Source organism: Phocoena sinus, chromosome 1 (assembly GCF_008692025.1).
Source record: "Phocoena sinus isolate mPhoSin1 chromosome 1, mPhoSin1.pri, whole genome shotgun sequence".
Taxonomy (NCBI): domain Eukaryota; kingdom Metazoa; phylum Chordata; class Mammalia; order Artiodactyla; family Phocoenidae; genus Phocoena; species Phocoena sinus.
The window spans coordinates 9587500-9611249 of NC_045763.1; the positions used below are offsets into that span (position 1 = coordinate 9587500).

A 23750-nucleotide genomic window follows, 5' to 3' on the forward strand; every position below is an offset into this window, starting at 1 on the left:
ATTTCCAGGGAGTGGCATTTAGGTCCTTGAGTTGTAGGAGACACATCACATAGGGACAGAGAAAGGGTTCGCAGTTGGAAGCCCTTTTTGGTAAATGCTCTAAGAAGGGGGTTGGGTGTGCTCTTGTCAGGCGTCGGCTAGAACACACAGCCCTGAGCTTTTCTAGATGGGAACTCAGGAAGGGGATGGAATGTCCTGGGGACTCAGCCTTAGGCTGCTAGAAGCCTATGTTAAAATTTGGTCGGGTCTCTTAGGGTAGGCGTTTGAATGGAGTGCTCATACCTAGAGTTTTTGCAGTTCTCATGGTAGACCACATTTTGTTTATCCATTTGTCAGTTGATGGACATTTGGGTTGTTTCCACTTTTTGGCTATAAGGAATATTGCTGCTATAAACAGTCATGTGTATGGTTTTGTGTGAATGTATGTTTTTAGTTCTCTTGAGTATATGCCTAAGAGTGGAATTGTTGAGTCTTACGGTAACTATATGTTAAATTTTTTGAGGAACTATTTTACAGTTTCACCAGTAATGTGTGAACATTTCAATTTTTCCACATCCTGATCAGGATTTGTTACTGTCTGTCTTTTAATAACAGCCTTATTAGTGGGTGTGAAGTGAAATCTCAGTGTGGTTTTGATTTGCGTTTCCTTAATGGTTAATGTTGTTGAGCATCTTTTCATGTGCTTATTGGCCATTTGTACATCTTTTGGAGAAATGTCTGTCCAAATCCCATTTCCATTCAAAAAAAGTATTTATTTTTAACTATTGAGTTGTAAGAGTTCTTTATATATCCTGGATTTTAGTCCCTTATCATCAGATACATGATTTGCAAATATTTTCTTGCATTCTATGGGTTGTCTTTTCACTTTCTGTTATTATTTTTTAATTCATTGAAGCAGAGTGCTTTTTCTGTAGCCCCACTATAGGGGCAAGGGGTAACAAATAAGGTCAAAATGGAAATGCCCTGCTGGTGTTCCTGTGTCCAGGTTTGAGGACACAGAGGCAAGATTAAGATATCATTAGAGAGGGAGGGACAGTTATCTAGATACAATGGTACTACTTTATTTCAGTGTTTAAGGTGTTTTCTGAAACGATTTGATGAAAGTATTGTAACTCTCTTCTTGAGAAGGCACTGATCACAAGAAAGTGTCATTCATGTCCAGTTTGTGATTATAAATCTCTGAGGAACTTAGATTATCGGGTGGGTGTGTGACATAAGCTATGCGTTTGTGTAAAATGCCTGCTGTGGTTTACTTAAGTAGACTCCTGCCTGTGGTATTCTACCTGCAGCAGTTGTCTAAATGTGTTTTTTTTTCCCGCTGCAGTTAAAAATTCAAGATGTCCATTTGCGCTTTGAAGATGGTATTACCAATCCTTCCCATCCTTTTGCGTTTGGCGTCTGCATTAAGAATGTGTCCATGCAGAATGCTGTGAACGAGCCTGTGAGTATGAAATAACGACTGCAAACTGGGAAGAAAGCGCTCGGTCTGGAGCATTTAGGGCTCTGCCTTGTGTCCTTTTGTGTTAGCTAAATGAGACCACGATCTTCTTCTCCATGTTCTTTGGAGGGTGTGGATGGATGTCTCTTGTCTCCTTTGCTGAAATAGGGAAACAGTTAATTTCTTCTGACCTGTTCTTATTTAATTCATCCATTAAACGTTGGCACATTTTGTACACGAAGAAACTGAGGTGCAGAAAGGATCTTATCTTTGATTTTCTTCTTACATTACATGCACTCTCGGGGTATGCTCATTCTGTTTTATAGTTTTGGCAGCCACCTGGGAATATTTGCCGATGGCGCCCGCATCTCGAAGGGCCATTCTCCACCCCTCTTCTGACCTTCAGATTCAAGGTCTCTAACTACCTATGGGACGCCTCTGTGGTATTTAGGCTCGTTATAATCAAAATGATCCCATTATATTCCACCTGCCCATTTCACTCCCTGAAACCAGCTGTTTTCCTTCATTCTCTAACATGTTACCGAATGTTACAAACACACGTATGAAAACTGACATCGTTAGAGCCCTTTTATGTGCCAGGCACTGCTCTTAGTGCTTCACATGACTTATCTCGTTGAATTCCCAGTAACCTCCACTACTGTTATCCTTGCACTACAGCTGAGGACGCTGAGGAGCAGAAGGATGAGTGAGTGGTGGGCTTGGGTCTGGAGCCCAGGTGCACCGGCTGTAGATCAGGGGTTGGCAAACTGTGGCCTGGGGGCCAAATCTGCCCCGCCTATTTTTGTAAATTAAGATTTAGTGCATCACTGCCACGCCTGTTCATTTACATGTTGTTAAGGCTGCTTTTGTGCTGCCGTGGCAGAGCTGAGTAGCTGCAGCAGAGAACGAATGGCCCCCAAAGCCTAAATGTTTGCTCTCTGGCCCTTTACAGAACAGGTTTGCCAGCCCTGCTTCAGAGCACGTGTTCTTACCCATGACGCTAGTCCCTAGAAGCCTGTGCTCATCCCTTCACTTCTTATTCCTCAGTTTCCATATGCATTTGGTCACAGCGTCCTGCCAGTTTTTCCCGCAAAATGTGTCAAATGTGGCTCTTACGCTTATCCTCACCGCGACTGTCTGAGTTCAGGATCCTGCCAGCTTCTGCCTTGCTCAGTAAAGTCCTGACTTCCGTGACCTCCTTGCTTCCATCCTAGGCTCTTGATTCGTTCTGTGCCAATGCGTCTCAACCTTTCCCACGTCATGGCACACAGAGAAGGTTCATGGTATTTGTATAGGACACTGGGGCAAATGGATGTGGCTGCTTGGGGCTGGAGGTGCTTAGCTCAGAGTAACCGAATACAGTGGACCCTTGAACAACATGGGTTTGAACTGTGCAGGTCCACTTAGATGCAGATTTCTTTCACTAAATACATACCACAGTATTACATGATCCTTGGATGTAATAGTACCTCGAATACGGAGGGCTGACTATAAAGTTATACGTGGATTTTCCACTTCGCGGAGGGTTGGCGCCCCTAACTCCCATGTTGTTCAAGGGTCGCTGTATTCCTAAAATGTAACTTGATCGTATAAACTTGCTCATTATCTCGACACACCCATGACTCCGTCGGGGGAAGCTCCACTTTGCACTGTTGCTAGAGTTCTGTAAACCCATACCGGGTCCTGGTGTGCATGCCTGCATCAGAACCCTCAGTGGCTCCAAGTCCCTTCAAGTATGATATCTAGACTCCTTAATATGACAGACTTCTTATTGTATTTGTTTCCTAGGGCTATGATAATAAATCACCACAAACTAGATGGCTTAAAACAACAGAGATTTATTTTCCTTAGTTCTGGAGGCCTGAGTCCAAAATCAAGGTGTTGGTAAGGTTGGTTCGCCCCGGAGGCTCTGAGGGAGAGACTGTCCCATGCCTCTCTCCTTGCTTCCGGCGGATGCCTTGGTGTTCCTTGGCTTGTGGATACATCACTCCAGTCTCCGCCTCCATCTTCATATGGCCTTCTTCCCCATGTGTCAGTTTTCTCTTCTTATAAGGACACCAGTGATTAGATTAGGGCCCACCCCAATCCAGTATGACCTCATTTTAATTTGATTACATCTGCAAAGACCCTATTTCCAAGTAAGGTCTCATTCACAGGTTCTGGGGCGACATGAATTTTGGGGAGCGCGGGGGGGTACTCTTCAACCTAGTACACCTAGTAACGTTCCAACCTACTTTTCTCAACACTTAACTAGCTCCTCACTTCAAATGTGTGTCCATACACGTGAGCCGCTACTGCCCCGTCCCTGAGCACAGTGCTGCAGTTACACAGATGTGCTTGCCGTCTTCTGCAGCTGTCAGGCCTTTTGTGTCGTTGGCCCCACTCCTTGAAATGTGTCCCAGTCCCTCCTTCCCACCCTTTGTCTGAAACGCACACATCTTTTGATATTCATCTGCACAGTGACATTTTCTCTTTGTTTGCTCGTGGCATCTCATATATTCTTCCTCTGCCTCCCTCTGCTTAATTAAAATTATTTGCATGTTTGTATTTCCAGTTAGTTAGATTCTGAACTCTGTAACCATGTGTTCATTCAGTTTTGTATCCTCAGCACCATGCAAAGCACCCAGTGCATGATTCTTCACAAATGGCCCGTTGAATGACTGGATAAATTTGTGAATAAAGAATCATCTTGTTTTCTTCCCTGTCTTCCCTCAGGTACAGAAATTAATGCGGAAAAAGCAGTTAGATGTGGCAGAGTTTAGCATCTATTGGGATGTCGATTGCACTTTATTGGGGGATTTGCCTCAGGTGGAGTTACAGGTATGATTGTGGCAGGGCTTTGTTACAACACAGCACGGCAGTAAAGTGGTGTAGTATTGTTGCCACATAAGGTTTTGTTCTCTGCGTCTCTGTTCCCATTCCCACCCCCTCTCCCTGCGTAGGCGTGCACCCTCGAGTATGTATGCTTGAGGTACTTGCTGTGTCTGTAACTCTGAACAATATATAGGGATTTGTGTATGTTTTACATTTATAGTGTATTATTGATTTCTTTGTTTGCTTTTTTCCACTTAAATCTGTTTTTAAGATTGATCAGTATTGCTGCTTATACTTCTGATTCATTGCTTGTGACTATTACATGGTATTCCACTGCATGCACTTAACATACTAGCATTCTCCACTCTCTTAGCCACCAGTGCACTAAGCATCCAGATTTTTAATGAATGAAGCACCAGATCTGGTTCTTAAAGAAGAGCTTTCTTACAACATTTTATGTTGAAATTTCACCTTCGGTGGCATTCCTTTGAGAAATACTTAGAAAGTCATTATAAATCATTGGATATAAAGTATTACTGTTTGTGAAGGGTATTTAAAAAAACTCAGTTTAATCTTTTTGCAAAGAAATTGTAGGTGGTTTAAGTGAAATGGAGAAAAAGGACTCATATTTCCCTCAACCACGATTATCTTTGGCTTGCGTGCTATTGTGCAGAATGGTTTTTGTTTTGCTAATCTGATTAAATAAATACTGTGCATCCATACAGTGGAACAGTATGCAACTACAAAAACGAAGGCAAAGATCTTTACGATGAATAAGTAATAGTCTCTAAGATACAGTATTAAGTTTAAAAAACAAGATAAAAGAGCATATGTATGCCATTTGTGTAAGGACGGTTTAAAAAACCAGAAAATTAGCATTTGGCTGACTATGTACAGAATGCTTCTGGTGGAGTACATAAGAAACTGGTGTCATTGGTTGCCTGTGAGTAGGGTAAGTGGGTGGCTGGAGGATGGGAGTCGGAAGGAGAGGTTGCACTTTTTTTGCCTTTTAAATTTTAAACCACGTGGATGTATTACCTCGTGTATTACCTGTAAGAAATATAACTAAAAATTTTAAAATGCTAGAGAGCTTTAGATTCCCAGTTTTATCCTGCTTTTGGATTCTGATATAACATGCTGTAGATTAGACAGCATTCCAACAGGTGACTTGATCCTGAAAACATTTGCTATGATGACAGCCATTCTTGTGACACTCAGGAGGCCATGGACAAGAGCAAGGAGAGTCGAAATCATCACTACATCTTGGAGCCTGTGTGCGCGTCTGCTCTTCTGAAGAGAAACTGCTCGAAAGAGCCTCTGAGGTCTCGGCACACTCCCCGTATTGAATGTGATATTCATCTGGAGACCATTCCCTTGAAACTCTCTCAGGTTCCCTGTTTCTCCCTGGAACTATCGGACTGGTAACTGGGGTGAAGGAAACGTGTTGATAGAAGGGTCTGGATACTTCGAGGTCCCCTCGTGGGAAAGGAAGTGTGCGTGAGACCAGGCTGTGGTGGGTGCAGAACCCACTGTCTTTATATAGTTGGATTGGGTGGGGCTCAGGTTAGTTTTGATTTGATATTTTAAGTGCTGAACAAAGAGTACAAGAGAGACAGTAAATTTACGTACTTTACTGACTGTTCAGAGAGACGTTGACGCTGGTGCCAGAGTTTAGTCTTGCAGTTTGCACTGGATTTCAGCTCAGTGGGTTGACTAATATGACTTGTTCCTGTGACGTATATGTCTTAACTGAGCAAAAGAAACAAACCAATTCTAACCTAGTGTCTCTTAACCTCTAATAAAAAGTTGCAATACCGGCAAATCATGGAATTCCTCAAGGAGCTGGAACGAAAGGAGAGGCAGTTGAAGTTCCGAAAATGGAAACCCAAAGTGGCCGTATCTGAGAAGTAAGGCTTGTCGATTAAGTGTTGTGTCTGAAATGCATTTTCTAGCATGTTCTTTTTTTGTACCTAGATCAGAAATATGCCTCACTGTCTTTTACACATGGTTGGAGATAAAAGTACAGTCGACTTTTCTGGGCTTTAAAATGCCATTTCTGTTGTTTATCATCATTGACATGCTACTGTATATCTCTTTGGTGTCGCGGGTTTACTCTTAGGTCGAGCGTAGTGGAATTCAGAAGGTCCTCTCAGCCTCATTTAGTAAGGAGACTGGCGTTGCTCTGGTGGGCTCTGATTGTGTGGTAAATACTTTGCAGCGCTCTTGAACCTACTTCCCTGTGTCTTTTCTCCTAAGTTGTTTGGTCAGCATTTATATAGGACACTTGATAACATCTATAGCAAAAATAAATCTTTTTTTATGTAGATGTGCTAAACTTGATGAGTCAATATATTAAAACTTTTTTTAGATGCTGTGTATTTCCAGTCTTCCTTGAAATATTCCATTTAAAATCTTTAATAGTCAAATCCTTGCTGATTATCTTACGATGGTATTTACTGTATAGCCACCTCTTGATTTTCTGTGGTAGGGGCTGATGTTACGGGTGATTCAGACCAATAGAGTAATGTGTTATAATCGGTGCATAAACTGAGGATCCAGTAGATTAACTTTCCCCATATGTTGAGGTTAGCCTAATATTATTTGAGTTTGAGGCATAAACAGATGGCTGACAAGAGATGTCTCAGAAGGGTAGTGGTGTGTTGTGGATTGCTCTGGGTCAGTAGCATTTTCATCGCTTTTATTGTAAATAACTAGATGGTTATGAACTGTTTCAGCTGCCGAGAGTGGTGGTATTTTGCTTTGAATGCCAACCTGCATGAGATCCGGGAGCAGAGGACGCGCTGCACGTGGGACTTCCTGTTGCGCCGGGCCCGCGATGCCGTGTCCTACACTGACAAATACTTTACCAAGTTGAAAGGAGGCTTGCTGTCTGCAGACGACAAGGTGAGGAGGCTGTTGTCTCTCATTTCTCGTCTCCAGTCAGAGGGTAAGGATGTCTCTCAAAGGCTGAAGAAAAGGGAACCTGTGAAGAAATAAAGTCTTTGTTCGGGATCATAGTTATTACAGGATAAAGTCGGTCTTATTAGGGTGAGAGCTTCTTGGAAGGCCCAGCTTTGCCTTGGCAGGAAGCACCTTCTGTTGCTTGAGGAGAGCTGGGCCATGGGGTGGGAGGAAGAGAAAGGGGCCGTGGTCTTGCCAGGCCTACCCACTCCCCGCCCCCCCCAGCTCTCCGTGCGGGGCCCAGAGAGACATTCCATCTAGTCACTCAGGTCTCTTCAACACCTGATCCTAATTCTTTTCCTGCAAAGTCTATAACTAATCTCTGTAGACTTTGGCCCACATTTTCCCTAATCCCAATTGACTTGATTGACCTTGGGGTTTTGGAGGTAGAGGCTAGGCCGAGGGTGTGAAGTAGGGGTGAAGGCAAGCTTCTGTTTTAGCTACCTGCAGGACCAGAGACCCTTAGAACCAGCAGTCCTGGAGCCCTGGTGTGAAGCTCCCTCCCTGCTCTAGTCTATCTGCCTCTGTCTCCTGGGGGAAGGCAGTAGGGAGTGTCTCCTCGATTTGTTTCGGTTTTGTGAGCATCTGTTTTTATAATAACAATTTAGACCGTTTCCGGTATTTTGGCTTGCGTACTATCTCTTAATTCACTCTTTCTTTAGTAAATTCTTCTAAGCTTCCCTTTAGCACCTGTCTTAGCTTGGGCTCCTATAACAACGTGCCACAGACTGAGGGGCTTAAACAACAGACATTTATTTCTTAACAATTCCGGAGGCTTGAAAAGTCCATGATCAAGGTGCTGGCAGATTCGGTTCTTGGGGAAGACCAGCCTCCTAGCTTGTGGGCGGCCACCTTCTCACTGTGTGCTCACTTGGCCTTTCCTGGGTAGAGAGAGATCTGTCTGCCTTCCCCTTCTTGTAAGGCAACTAATCCCATCATGATGGTTCCATGCTCATCACCTCATCTAAACCTGTTCACCTCCCATGGGCCCCACCTTCAAATCCCATCACACTGGGGGTTAGGACTTCAACATATGAATTTTGGGGGGACACATTCAGCCTATGAGAGCACCCCACTGTGGTAACCAGTGGCAGTGCTGAACCCCTGGGTGTTTTCACCTCTTCTGCCAGCACCCCGGGCATGACCCACTCAATTTGCTAGTGCTTTTTTCACCAGTGTCAGGCATGGTTACTGACATAGAAACCTTATGAAAAGGATGGAATAAACCAGACCTTTTGTTTTGGATGGTTTTCTTAAAGGCACAGGCGAAGACATGGAGGGAGAGAAAAATCTAAATTACAACTGAGGTGAGCAAGTAAACACATATAATATCCTTTCTTAATCGTAGCGTATAAGAAACAGCTTAGGATAGCTACCTCTGCTTTCTTTTGCATCTTAGCATGTAGCTGGCCACTGCTGTTCTTTCCTAACTAGCATGAAACAAATGAAAATGACCACTTTCTTGGTAATGTCCCATATGAAAATAAAGGAGCTGGAGGAGGGCTTCCCTGGTGGCGCAGTGGTTGAGAGTCCGCCTGCCGATGCAGGGGACACGGGTTCGTGCCCCGGTCCGGGAAGATCCCACATGCCGCGGAGCGGCTGGGCCCGTGAGCCATGGCCGCTGGGCCTGCGCGTCCGGAGCCTGTGCTCCACAGCCGGGGAGGCCACAACGGTGAGAGGCCCGCGGACTGCAAAAAAAAAAAAAAAAAAAAAGGCGGGGGGGGGGGGGGGGGGGCTGAAGGCCTACACACTTACTCTGTAAACTTGGTCCTCAGTTTCCTCACCTGAAGTGGGAAGAATAATAACTAGCCACCAGCTTGAATCAATTGAGGTAACACGTGTGAAGGCACTTTGTAAACCGCCATTGCTGTGCAAACATGGGCTACTCTGGCAGCACACGTTCTTCATTTCCCATTTTCAACTCAGTACTGTGTCTGCTCCCTCTGTACTTACCATTAGTCTCATCTCAGAGACCAGGTAGAATCTATCAGCGTTATATGGAAAAGCTTTTTAAACCAGAAACATAGCAATTACGGAATTAACTGTTTATCTTCATTGTTTCTTGGCCTTCGAAATGTTGGGAAACGTTGGAGGCCAGTTGGGTTCCTTCACAGTACTGGATTGGTTCGTGAAGGTGTCCCGTTTCTCTGGAGCTATAATACCTGTTTTGTTTGTTTGTTTTCACCCAAACCAGGAGGAAGTGTTTCGGATTGAAGAGGAACAGAGCTTTGAGGAATTGAAGATTTTGCGTGAACTGGTTCATGAACGATTTCACAAACAGGAAGAACTGGCAGAGGTAGGAAATCCTCTGTGAGAAGATGTGTTCTGACCCATTAGGCTCTGAGTGCCTCTGTGGGCAGACAGAGAATAAGCAGCGGTGTATCACTTCCTGTTTCTGTCTTCGAGTACTCACATGTGCTCATTTTTGATTGACACAGAGCTTACGAGAGCCTCAGTTGTATTCTCCGGGAGAGTCTCCTGGAGACCCAGAACCCAGCGGAGGCAGCGGGATGCTGCAGTACCTTCAGTCCTGGTTTCCTGGCTGGGGCGGCTGGTATGGGCAGCAGAGCCCTGAAGGGAAACCAGTCGAGGGCCTGACTGCAGAGCAGCATGAATGCTGGACTCCTGAGGAGATCCTGGGTAAGGCAGGGCTGGCCTTTACTTGCCCTTCTTGGCTATCGTGAAAGGAGACCCTTGGTTCATAATTCATCTGTTATTTGTGAAATGGCCCATGCTATATTTCAAATAGAAAAAAAGTAGAAGGACTTCCCTGGTCAGTGCAATCGTTAAAAATCCGCCTGCCAGTGCAGGGGATATGGGTTCGATCCCTGGTCCGGGAAGATCCCACATGCTGCTGAGCAGATAAGCCCGTGCGCCACAACTACTGAGCCTGCGCTCTAGAGCCCACGTGCCACAACTACTGAAGCCTGCATGCTGCAACTACTGAAGCCCACATGCCTAGAGCCTGTGCTCTGCAACAAAGAGAAGCCACCTCAGTGAGAAACCTGTGCACTGCAATGAAGAGTAGCCCCCGCTTACTGCAACTAGAGAAAGCCTGTGCACAGCAACAGAGACCCAACACAGCCCAAAAAAAAAAAAAAGACATCAGTAACGGTTTGTCTCATGTTCATAGAGTCAGAGAGAGGAAGTTTCAAGAGATACTTGTTTGCAACTCCATTACTGAATTTGAATATTAATATGGTTTCAGATTGATCTGAGTGGCAGTGATTGTAAGAGAATTAAATCTGAACAAGTTCAAAAGTTTTAAACTCTGAGGCTTGAATACCAGTCCGGAGCCACCCTTTACACCCAGGCTGTCCAGTATGGTAGCTGTAGTCACAAATGGCTATTTAAATTTATTAAACTAAAATAAAAGATACACTTCCTCGGTTGACTTGCCACATGAGCCACAGTGCTCAAAGCCACCTGTGGTCAGTGGCCACTGTATAGGACAGTGCACTGCATTGGGCAGTGCTGCCTTATAGTGTACTTTATCATGAATTTGGCATCACCCCTCATTTGACAGTAAGTTGATCAGGGCCCTTATAAAACAGTTAGGGTCGTTTCACATTGGTGAATGAAACAGTCACCCGTGACTTTGGAGTTCTTCCCTAAAAGGGGAAAATAGTTAAGTAATGTCATAATGACTGTGATCAGTGCTTTTTAAATTTTCCCATGTGTTTTCTTAAAGTCTTTTCTTCCTCACATTTAGGCTCCGAGGAGTTTTTTGACCCCACTGCAGACGCCTCTTGTATGAACACGTACACAAAGCGAGACCATGTCTTTGCCAAACTGAACTTACAGCTACAGCGAGGGACCGTGACTCTGCTGCACCAGGAGCAGGGAGCTGCCCAGATGAATCAAAGTGCTTTCATGCAGCTTGAGTTTTCAGGTATTGCCCCCAGAGAGCCACCTGATGCTCTGTATCTCTGGGCACGAGTGTCCACTTGAGTCTCATTATTTGCAGTAGTTATGTTCTAGAATGTTGCGTGAATACTGACTCCGGGCTCCGAGGGGAAACACAAGGTTAGGTGCCTGCAAGCCTCTGGTCATCACATTCGTCAACGGATCAGTATATAACCTTGTCCTATGAGTGTGTGTGTTTAAAGACACCTTATTTTATTTTTTCGGTACGCGGGCCTCTCACTGTTGTGGCCTCTCCCGTTGCGGAGCACAGGCTCTGGATGCGCAGGCTCAGCGGCCATGACTCACGGGCCCAGCTGCTCCGTGGCATGTGGGATCTTCCCGGACCGGGGCACAAACCCGTGTCCCCTGCATCGGCAGGCGGACTCTCAACCACTGTGCCACCAGGGAAGCCCCACCTTATTTAATATATGTTGTTGATTCATTAATTGAACTCATGGCCAGCGGCGCGTAACTCATGCCTGAGTGAAGCTTATCTACTACATGTATTTCCTCTGTAAGGCACAGCACTTCAGCACTGTGCTTGGGGACCCTTATAAACAGCAAAACCAAGGAACAGCACAAAAATGCAAAAAACTGGCACTAAATAGACCACACAAGGGCGCTTGTATGAGCTGAAACAAGAAGGCAGAGCATTGCCATGTTTAGCTTCAGCTGGGAGCACGCGCTTCAGGTGACTCGAATTTTTGGCTGCTCTGCATATGTCCACAGAGCACCGTGAGTATTATTTTGGGGTTACAAATAAATTTTAGTGAATAGGCGAATTTATAAATATGGAGTCTGCGAATAATGAAGATTGACTGTATTTGACTTCTTTTTCTGAATTTGAATTAAAGGTATGTAAATAAATACCCAGATGTTCGTTTTCTCTTCTCACAAACAGATTTATTGCAGTTCATAAAATAGCCAGTTATCTGTGGCTTGTCAGTAGTTTAAAGGCAAATGACCAAAAAAAAAAAAAAAAATCCAGTTTGTTTTTGACTTTATAATCTTGAGAGCTGAGAAATCATAAACTTAGTGTGAACTAGCAGATTGCTTGAATTTAATTGTAAAGTGCTCTGTTTAAAATTCATTCTGTTGGGAAACTTCTACTACTCCTTATAGATTTATATAAGATAGACATATATGTAGATAGGGTTATTTTGTTCAAATTTCAAGGAGAAATAGTTCATGATATCTGATAGTCTTCTGTAAAATATATCTTATACTTTTAAAATAATTAAGGCTATGATATATAGTATAACTCTTAACATTTATTTTCTGTAGGTGTAAAACTTCTAGCAGAATCTCTTCCTCGAAGAAACTCCTCCTTGCTTTCAGTCCGGTTGGGTGGACTGTTTCTTCGAGACCTGGCCACAGAAGGGACTCTATTTCCTCTTCTGGTCTTCCCTAATCCAGTACGTACAGCAGAGGGATGGCTGATTCATCCAGGGTGTTCGTGAATTGTGGTCTGTTTTAGGCAACAAAAGTAGAATTAACTTGATTCATTCTGACATTTGATCATTTTGAGACAGGCTGATCAAAATCAAATTGGAGGTAGATAAGTTTTTTGAATTTGTCAGAGAGCAGGTGTTGGTGAGATTTATGGCAATGCCTTCTTCCCTCCCTGTGTTATAGCCACCTTGGAATAGTTGCTCTGATTTGGAAGAAAATGCCATCAGTACCACTATTTTCTGCATTTCAAGGTCAATGTTGAATGTCCTCTGTATCCGACAGTGATTTTCATTCATTCTGACCCTCAGTCACTGATAGGTAGTCTCATGTTTCCAGAGTTACAAAAGAACCACCACAAGTTTTCTCTATAGATATAATTTTTTATATATAATATTATTTTTAGACTAGAAGATCTTTGATCTTACTAAGTTGGCAAAAAAAAGATGGTCAGAAGAGTTGAATCTTTTTTTTAAAAATAAATTTATTTATTTATTTATTTTTGGCTGCGTTGGGTCTTCGTTGCTGCATGTGGGCTTTCTCTAGTTGCAGTGAGCGGGGGCTACTCTAAGTTGCGGCGTGCGGGCTTCTCATTGCGGTGGCTTCTCTTTGTTGTGGAGCGTGGGCGCTAGGCACGCGGGCTTCAGTACTTGTGACACGTGGGCTCAGTAGTTGTGGCTCACGGGCTCTAGAGCGCAGGCTCAGTTGTTGTGGCGCACGGGCTTAGTTGCTCCATGGCATGTGGAATCTTCCCGGGCCAGGGCTTGAAGCCATGTTCGAGCCCTGCACTGGCGGGTGGATTCTCAACCACTGCGCCACCAGGGAAGCCCAGAAGAGTTGAATCTCTAGCCCCTTATTCTTCTCATAATGTTTTGTCATGGGGCACTGGGGAGAGTGTGGGTGGGCAGAGTGAAAGTGTGAAAAGCTGTACACACTCAGTCCTTGTTGAGCAGTCGTTCATTAAGTCTGCTGAGTGCAGAGTAGCGCACTGCCCGTACCAGGCTGGGGAAAGGCACAGACTGGAGGGCTCAGCCTGCAAGTCCTCAGTCGCCTGGTGTCAGACGAGTTTTGATTCTGACTGTGCTAAGCAAGAGTGATGCCAAAGGGTAAGACATGAGAGAGCGTGTGCACAGTGAATTGGTCCCTCTCGCCCTGACCATTTTGCATTTTGTGTGTGTTTATCAGCAAAAAGAAGTTGGCAGAGTCTCACAGTCTTTTGGACTCCAAACAGCATCTGCAGACAGAAGCGATCATTACCCTGGTAAATTGTCATACGTTCTTAAACTCATTCTTCAAAATGCGATGATTATAGATCAGTAGTCTTGGTCAGCAGAGAGGGAGTGTATCCTGTCTTGTGCCCAGTGGTTTGCTGTGTGGATCCCTGTCTGACTTGGTGACTGCCTCATGCTCTCCCTCCACCCATGTGTGACTGGGGCAACTCTCAGGGCCTCTGGGTCCTGGGTTACATGTTGGGAATGAGTCCAACAACCTGGTCGTGTTTGAGGAGTCCTGTTGACAATTAGTCAATCCTTATTAGGTTTTCTGTTTTATAAAATTTTCATAAATGAGAACTAATTGGAAAATAATTGTGAAAATGTCTTTTTTTCCCAGAAGTCCTTATCAGTTATCAAGAATAAGATGATTATTTTGCTGTGTTCCATTTTCTTTCTCTGGTTCTTTCCTTTAGCTGCAGACCCAGATGACCCATTTTTTGAGATGCTATATGAGAGAAATCCAGTGCACAGCCATTTTGAGAGGCGGCTGAATGTCAGCACGAGGCCCTTGAACGTCATATATAATCCCCAGGCTATTAAAAAAGTAGCAGACTTCTTCTACAAGGGAAAGGTTCATACCTCAGGTTAACTTTTTTGTTTGTTTGCTCTTATGTGACTTTCTAAAGACATCTTTCTTGTCGTTTCTGGGACAAGGGTTATTACACATTCAGGTGACCTGGTAGTGGTAGAGAAGGCCTGCAGAGTAAGTGGATAGGGTTGTCCTTAGTTACTGAATCAAAGTGGATGTCCTTGGAAAGTTACTCTTCCAAGAGGAATCAATAGCCTTCATATTTTCTCTTTCTTTGCCTTCATTTAGCATGCATTTAAAATGCTTCCCATTCCATGAGGACAGTGATTTCCTTGGCTACCCAGGATATTTTAGGCCAGAGAATTTAGGAGGAATGTTCAGTTTCCTCCTAGATGACAGGATCAGTGGTTTGTTTTACTTGTTTCATGCAGCATTAAGTATTCCAAGGTTCACCATTGCACTCTTCTGTGTCATCATTGATTCACTTAGGCCTTCCTTTCTTCCCAAAAAAGATTTGAGACAGTATGTGCAGAAGAAGCACTTCTGTTTGACAAGGAAGTCAGTAAAACAGTGGTACTTTCCTAAATGTATCCTGTCTCTCCCTCTTCATAGCAATTGTTTTAGTTTTTGGTCCAGTTTTTTGAGTCTTTTCATTTAAACAGTGGCCATAAATATCTTGGCTTCATTGCTTTGTCGCTGATAGAATGTAGAAGGCATATACTACTTCTAAATTCCAATTGCTCTTTCAGTGTAATATGCTTTTAAGAATTTTGAAATATGGTTTGGAATCTTTCAGAAACTGGTTCTAGAAATTCTGGTAACTTAGGTATCCTTCCCTCACATACTGCCTTTCTCCACATGGATGTTTTGAAAGGATGTGCCTTTCTCGCCCATCTTCGCCTCATTCCGGTTACCCTGTATGGCACCAGGTCAGGCTGGAGTAAGGAACTGTTGTTGTACAGACTGTGTTCTAGCTTTGCTGGAAATCCCTGGTGAGAATAGAAGTTGCAGTGCTTTCTTTCACCCAGCCATTTGAAAATTCTGACTCTCCTGTATATTTCCCGTCTTGCAGGTTTTGGTTATCAGTCTGAACTTGAGTTGAGAGTGGCTGAAGCTGCCCGAAGACAATATAACAGACTGAAGATGCAGACCAAGGCGGAAATCCGACAAACTCTTGATCGTTTGCTAGTGGGTGATTTCATTGTAAGTAGGAGTAGTAAATACTCTTTTTGGGGGGCGGGGAAGAGGAAGGTGTTTTTTCTAAGTTCTTTACTTACATAGATAGACATGCTTGTATCAATTATACTGATTAAGTGAACTGAATCTAGGAAGTACTTATCAGTTAGCAAAAAATAAAATCCCATGTCTTGTACAGTCAGGGTTTAATAAATAAAAACAAATGACTGAGACGAGATCATATTTCTTCCTTTTACCCATCTTGGAACACTCTCCAGATTCATCTTTGTTCCGTTTTCTATACCTGACATTTTGTAAACCTTTCATGTACTGTTAGCAGAAGAAAAACAATTGGAATGATGCCCCAGTTTTAATTCCTGGGAAGGATGGTCACTTTGTGATGCTAAGTGATCAGCTGACACGAGGATGCCGTAAGTAGAAAGGGGGAGCCCAGAGCCATCTCAACAGTCCAGCAAAACTGGGTTTCTGAACACCAGACACACAAATAAACTCAAAGTGGCTTAAAGACCTAAATGTAAGACTGGACACTATAAAACTCTTAGAGGAAAACATAGGCAGAACACTCTGACATAAATCGCAGCAATATCTTTTTTGATCCACCTCCTAGAGTAATGAAAATAAAACCAAAAATAAACAAATGGGACCTAATTAAACTAAAAAGCTTTTGCACAGCAAAGGAAACCATAAACAAAACGAAAAGACAACCCACAGAATAGGAGAAAATATTTGCAAATGAAGTGAACAAGGGATTAATCTCCAAAATATACAAACAGCTCATGGAGTTCAATATCAAAAAAAGGAACAACCCAATCAAAAAATGGGTGGGAGATCTAAATAGACATTTCTCCTAAGAAGACATACAGATGGCCAAAAAGCACATGGAAAGATGCTAAACATCACTAATTATTAGAGAAATGCAAATCAAAACTACAGTGAAGGATCACCTCACACCAGTCAGAATGGCCATCATCAAAAAAGTCTACAAACAGTAAATGCTGGAGAGGGTGTGGAGAAAAGGGAACCCTCTACACTGTTGGTGGGAATGTAAATTGGTACAACCATTATGGAGAACAGTATGGAGGTTCCTTAATAAACTAAAAATAGAGATGCCATATGATCCAGCAATACCACTCCTGGGCATATATCTGGAGAAAACCATAATTCGGAAAGATACGTGCACCCCAGTGTTCATTGCAGTGCTGTTTACAATAGTCACAGCATGGAAGCAACCTAAATGTCCATCGATAGAGGAGTGGATAAAGAAGATGTGGTACGTATATATGATGGAATATTACTCAGTCATAAAAAAGAATGAAATAGTGCCATTTGCAGCAATGTGGATGGACCTAGAGATTGTCATACTGAGTGAAGTAAGACAAAGACAAATATCATATAATATCACTTATATGCGGAATCTAAAAAAATGGTACAAATGAACTTATTTACAAAACAGAAATAGAGTTACAGATGTAGAAAACAAACATGGTTACCAGGGGGGAAAGGTAGGGGAGAGGGATAAATTGGGAGATTGGGATTGACACATACGCACTACTATATATAAAATAGATAAATAAGACCTACTGTATAGCAGAGGGAACTCTACTCAGTACTCTGTAATGACCCATATGGGAAAAGAATCCGAAAAAGAGTGGATACATGTATATAACTGATTCACTTTGCTGTACACCTGAAACTAATACAATATTTTAAATCAACTATACTCCAATAAAAATTTAAAAATAAACCCAAAAAAACCAAAACAAGAAAATAACTGGGTTTCTGACCCTGTGGCCTGGAGGTGTGCTGCCGAGATGCAGCAGTAGGTGGAGCAGTCAGTGTGGCTTCTTTGGAAGGTGCAGAGCCAGCTGGGAGTGTAAGGCATGGCAGCAGTGTTCAGAGGGAAATGTTTAGGGGTAAGTAGTGAGGGGCGGAGAGTTTTTCCTGTGTTCTGTTTTTGCTAGTGTTTTGACACAAATTACAACATTTAGTACCTTCTGATTATCTTAGACCAAGAGGTTTCTTTTTGATCACATTTATATAAATCAGCTTTTACTACATATAATTTACTACATGTAGCTTTTACTATGTATAATTATATAAATTAGCTTTTTACTACATACAGCTTTTTTTGATAGCATTTATATAAATTAGCTAATTTTAGTCACAGGGAAGAACTGTTAACAAATTCATGAATTGGTCTATTTTTTATATTTCAAATGTCAAAGCTTATGTTTTTCAGTAAGGTATTTTGGCCTGAAAGTTCATGGTTAGCAATATCCATGAATAAATAAAAATATTTGGATTTCTACTTTTATTTGAATTGTATAACTTCTATAATACTTTAAAGTATTAAGTCCTGTACATTTAGAAATCAGACCTTTCTTAAACCACTGATCATCAAAATCAAAGAGCAAACAACCCACCAAACCAGTAATTTGCCAATTTTTTTCTCCCACTTCAGACATTTGCCTGTGGTAATGTCTCAAATTGTTAAACATTTGGATCCACTTTTGTTTTAAACATTTTGCTTTAATATCAGAGACCATTATGTCATCCTGTGACCCTAGTGTGGCTTTCTGGAAGGCTTGAGCCCTAGCTGATAAAGCTGCCCACTGTCAGCAGTTGCAGTTCAAGGTTATTTAATCGTCATTTGTTTTATTTTTACAGGAGGAGAGTAAACGGTGGACTGTGCGACTAGACATTTCTGCCCCTCAGGTGATATTTCCTGATGATTTCAAATTCAAGAATCCCGTGTTGGTTGTTGTGGATCTAGGCAGAATGCTCTTGACCAATACCCAAGGTACAGTGTGAGTGTGAAGTAATGAAGACATGTCGTGGTAGATTGATGTGTCTCTGTGCTAAACTAAGTAAAGCTTAAAAAGAGAGGTATTTAACATTTTGTAACAACAGAGTTCACTTGTTACTTTTTTTTTTTTTTTTTGGCGGTACGCGGGCCTCTCACTGCTGTGGCCTCTCCCGTTGTGGAGCACAGGCTCCGGACGCGCAGGCTCAGAGGCCATGGCTCACGGGCTCAGCCGCTCTGTGGCATGTGCGGTCTTCCTGAACCGGGGCACGAACCCATGTCCCCTGCATCGGCAGGCGGACTCTCAACCACTGTGCCACCAGGGAAGCCCACGTGTTACTTTTTTAATAATAGTTTTATTGAGATACATTTGAAAATGTAGAATTCAGTTGTTTTTTGTATGTTGGTAAAATTGTGCAACTCTCACTGTTATCTAATTCCAGAACATTTTCATCATTCCCAAGAAGACAGTCTAAACCCATAAGCAGTTATTCTCCATTACCAGCTCTCTGAGCCCTTGCTAACCACCAATCTTTCTATCCCTATGGATTTGCCTATTCTGAACAGTTCACGTGAATAGAGTCATATAACACATGGTCTTTTATGTCTGACTTCTTTCACTTGTCATAGTGTTTTCAAGGTTTATCCATGTTGTAGCCTGTACCAATACTTCATTCCTATTTGTGACTGAATAATGTTCCCTTGTATGAATATACTACATTTTTTTATCCATTTATCAGTTGGTGGACATTTGGGTTTCCACTTTTTGGCTATTGTGAGTAGTGCTGGTATGAACATTAATGTATAGGCTTTTGTGTAGACGTATATTTTCAGTCTTTGGGGTTTGTTTCAGTGTAGAATTGCTGGGTCATATGGCAGCTCTGTGTTTAACATTTTGAGGAACTGCCAGATTGTAAAATGGCTGCACCTTTTTACTGTCTCACCAGCATTACGAGAGTTCCAGTTTCTCTATATCCTCGTCAACGTTTGTTATTATCTGTCTTTTGGATTACAGCCATTTTTATGACTGTGTAGTAGTATCTCACTGTGGTTTTTAATTGTATTTCTTGTGTAACGTTTTGTATTTTAATAAATTTTATTTCTCAGTACATAATTTCTGGAATAGAGATTTAATCTATTTAGGGATATTAGGGACATACATAGAAAGACTCCTGGAAGGTAATTTCATTACTATTATTAGATCCAAAAAATAGTCATTGTTCACCTTGAGATGGGAGGGAGGAAAGAGAGGATTCATTGGATAAAAGAGATTGAGGAAGCTTATCAAACAATCTCAGCCTTATCCTATTTTACTGAAAGATCAGAAGAGGAGAAGAGGGTAGAGGATTTGAGCTGGAGTGGAAAAGTTTGGCCGTAAGGGGAATGTGAAAAGGGAATTGTATCTGAAGAAAAGGATCACACAACCACAGAAAGCACCTACTTGAATTTATAAAACACAAACATGGAATAGAAACATAGCAAACCCAGCAATGTGTTTTTGTTGTCTTGGCACTGCTTGGGTGCAGAAGAGAGGGGGGTTAAGAGTGTGAATTCTGGGGCTAGAACATGACATATCGAGCAGTTGCTGCTTGCCAAGCATTGATCTAGGCACTAGGGGTATTGTGTTGAGGAAGGTAGAGGAGACCTCTTCTTTTAGAACATTCTAGTGGGGGGAGGGGACAAAATGTACACATAGATGAATACAGGAAAAAGTAAACAAATATGGAGAGTGCCATAAGAGGGGTTGGTGATGGCAGCTCACGCAGTGCAGCTCAGATTGGGGGTGGGGGCAGTTTCGGGCAGCAGGTTGTTGGCTTCTGCACCCTGACATATGTTCTTACGTTAGCAGGTCTCCATCTTTTCTCATGTTCATACACTTTTACTCTTTGTGTTTTGATTTCCAAATCAGTAGATAAGTTTATGCTGAATAAATGGTAAATACAGAATATAATGCTTGGAGTTTTCATCCATTTATTTTTTAAATTGGGGTGGTTGATTCTCTACTTCTCTTAATTCTTACATTAAAGGGAAGAGGAAGGAAAGAGCAGACATATACTTCGAATCTTCTCTTTTTTCATCTGCAGATGACTCCAAGAGGAAGAGTGGGGATGGGTCAGCATCTGAAGAGAATCAGTTTAGTGATGACGAATATAAGACCCCTCTTGCCACACCTCCTAACACCCCACCTCCCGAGACAAACAGCAGTAATAGGGAGAAAACACCTCCATTTTCTGGAGTTGAATTCAGTGAAGAGCAGCTTCAAGCACATTTAATGAGCACGAAGATGTATGAGAGGTACTCGCTGTCCTTTCTGGACCTCCAGATCATGGTTGGACGAGTGAAGGACAACTGGAAGCATGTCCAGGATATTGATGTGGGACCGACCCATGTGGTCGAGAAATTCAACGTTCACCTACAGTTAGAACGCCGGTTGATTTATACTTCAGATCCCAAGTACCCCGGAGCCGTGCTATCAGGCAGCCTACCAGACCTAAAGATCCACATCAATGAAGATAAAATATCTGCTCTAAAGAATTGCTTTGCTCTCCTGACCACCCCAGAAATGAAGACTTTTGACACTCAGATTAAAGAGAAGATTTTTCCCCAAGGGGGACAGCGGGGAAGTTTGCAAGACTCGGTGATGAATTTAACCCAGAGCATCGTGGCGTTGGAGCAGCATACCCGGGAGGTTCTGGTGGAGTCACAGCTCCTCCTGGCTGAATTTAAAGTGAACTGTATGCAGCTTGGTGTTGAGAGCGACGGCCGGTACATTTCTGTGCTCAAGGTATTTGGTACCAACGCTCACTTTGTGAAGAGGCCTTATGATGCCGAAGTCTCCCTCACTGTTCATGGTTTGCTGCTGGTGGACACCATGCAGACATATGGTGCTGATTTTGACCTTTTGATGGCCTCTCATAAGAACTTGAGCTTTGATATCCCAACAGGAAGCCTCCGGGATAGCAGAGCCCAGTCTCCTGTCTCTGGACCCAACGTGGCCCACCTCACTAATACTGCCACACTGAACGACCGATCAGCCACTGGTGTTTCTCTTGACAGAATTCTCACCAAAGAACAAGAGTCCCTCATAAAACTGGAGTATCAGTTTGTGAGTTCAGAGTGCCCATCGATGAATTTGGACAGCACTCTTCAGGTGGTTTCGTTACAGGTGAATAATTTGGATATCATCCTAAATCCAGAGACAATTGTGGAGCTGATTGGTTTTCTTCAAAAATCCTTTCCCAAGGAAAAAGATGATTTGAGTCCTCAACCTTTAATGACTGATTTCGAAAGAAGCTTTAGGGAACAAGGAACTTACCAATCTACATATGAACAAAACACCGAGGTTGCAGTGGAAATCCACAGACTTAACCTGCTGCTCCTTCGGACAGTGGGAATGGCAAATGGAGAGAAATATGGCAGAAAAATTGCAACGGCAAGTATAGGTGGCACCAAAGTTAACGTCTCCATGGGCAGCACATTTGACATGAACGGTTCTCTTGGCTGTTTGCAGCTTATGGATTTAACACAGGAGAATGTTAAGAACCAATATGTTGTCAGCATTGGGAATTCCATAGGCTATGAAAATATCATCAGTGATATTGGCTACTTTGAATCTGTATTTGTCAGAATGGAAGATGCAGCCCTCACTGAAGCTCTGAGTTTCACCTTTGTTGAGAAATTTAAACAGGAATGTTTTCTCAACCTCAAGATGGCTTCCTTGCATTACAACCACTCTGCTAAATTTTTGAAGGAGTTGACATTGTCCATGGATGAGCTGGAAGAAAATTTTCGAAATATGCTGAAAAGCGCAGCCACCAAAGTCACCACAGTCCTAGCCACCAAGACGGCCGAGTACACTGAGATGGTATCACTCTTTGAAACTCCAAGGAAGGCCCGGGAATCCTTTATCTTAGAAGAAAATGAAACATATGGGTTTGGCCTAGGTGCATCTCATTCCGACACTGTAAAGCTAATCTTGAACATAAACATTGAATCACCAGTTGTTTCTATCCCTCGGAAACCTGGGAGTCCTGAGTTGTTGGTAGGACACTTGGGACAGATATTCATCCAGAATTTTGTAGCAGGAGATGATGAATCCAGAAGTGACCGTCTGCAAGTGGAAATCAAAGACATTAAATTATATTCTTTGAATTGCACCCAGTTGGCAGGCAGAGAGGGCCCTGGGCCTGAAGTGAGCCGGGCGTTTTGCCCTCCTTCTGGGTCTGCCAGTGCCAATAGTCAAGAGGAAGCTCATTTCACCCGACATGATTTCTTTGAATCTTTGCATAGAGGTCAAGGTGAGGAGTGTGTATCTTTTGTCTCATTTTGTTTAAAGATTCCAAACCCAGCTCGTGTAGATAGTACTTGGCTTAAAATAACTACAAAAACCTTTCTTTTAGAATTATCCCTGGTTAATATTTAAGAAATCAAAATAGAATTTTATTAGAATGCTTCATATTAGGTTGGTATGTTTGCAACTTTTTCCATTGATTACCATATTTGGCAAAATAAGATTTTTTTTTTTTTAAGTGGACCTATTGGGTGAGTGTTCATTCACAGGGATTCAGTGGGTGGATTCTGTTAGAGTATTATGTAATTTGGTCAAATGCATCTGATTTTTTTCATTCCTAAGCTGTAGATCTTTCCTAGTTAAATATCGTAGTCTAAGGCAGCTGGAGGGATTGACAGAAATAGAATACGAAACTTAGTCTCTGGATGTTATGTTCTCCTTTGAGTATCCTGTCATCTTCTGTAATGGTTTGGTCCAGGGTTTTAGGAATAAAATGCCAGTTTGTGTTCTCGATCTGATCTGCTAAAACCGAACAGTTCAATCTATTAATAGTCTTGGCATCCACAGGAATCAGGTAAGCCCTAGACGGCCTTATTCATTGGTGAAGAAATTAATGCCTTTGAGAACTTCTCCTATGGTTCTCAGCTGTGTTCACCGATTGATTTACATACTTACCAAAAGATTGCTTTCTCTGCTTGGGTTAGAAGTTGTTTACTTAGAACCTTATATTGTCTGTGATTCTGACTTAGGTCCAATAAGAGGGATCAATCTAAAGCTGGACATGGATGAGCAATTTGGTTTGGAAAATGCCAGCTTGGGAGGTTAAGAGAAGCTTAACATGGACCCTGGCCTGGGTTAATGTTCACTGCACCATATTTTGAAGCCACCAAGTGGAGCATGTCATGAAAATAACTGTTACTTTTTGGGTATAAATTTATCTTATACCTCTGCTTGCTATGAGTTTTGGTCTTGGGATAATTACCAAAGTTTGTATTCAGTCATAGACCCCAGGTGCCAGGCTAACCTGCCCTCCTGGTCTAGGAGCAACTCCTGGGCTTTGTTCTATACACGCTCTACTTAATCAGCAG

The 23750-nt window shown here is 42.6% G+C and overlaps 1 protein-coding gene across 11 annotated transcripts in view; it reads left to right on the forward strand.

Annotated features, from left to right (window-relative positions):
• The window catches only part of VPS13D (vacuolar protein sorting 13 homolog D), a 245762-nt gene that overhangs the window by 14057 nt on the left and 207955 nt on the right, over positions 1-23750 (forward strand). For 9 of the 11 annotated variants that reach the window (XR_004347228.1, XR_004347280.1, XM_032608838.1 and 6 more), the window contains 14 exons: positions 1325-1441; positions 4154-4258; positions 5471-5641; positions 6059-6159; positions 6988-7156; positions 9408-9509; positions 9652-9853; positions 10926-11105; positions 12404-12534; positions 13754-13829; positions 14256-14426; positions 15444-15574; positions 18236-18368; positions 20456-22669. Coding sequence is in view for 9 of the 11 variants with exons in the window: in XM_032608838.1 (XP_032464729.1) it covers positions 1325-1441; positions 4154-4258; positions 5471-5641; positions 6059-6159; positions 6988-7156; positions 9408-9509; positions 9652-9853; positions 10926-11105; positions 12404-12534; positions 13754-13829; positions 14256-14426; positions 15444-15574; positions 18236-18368; positions 20456-22669 (4003 nt within the window). In the remaining 2 variants the exon portion in view is untranslated. Of the gene's footprint in view, positions 1-1324; positions 1442-4153; positions 4259-5470; positions 5642-6058; positions 6160-6987; positions 7157-9407; positions 9510-9651; positions 9854-10925; positions 11106-12403; positions 12535-13753; positions 13830-14255; positions 14427-15443; positions 15575-18235; positions 18369-20455; positions 22670-23750 lie in introns of those variants that run through there. The other 2 variants (XM_032614375.1, XM_032615966.1) reach the window with 2 other exon arrangements.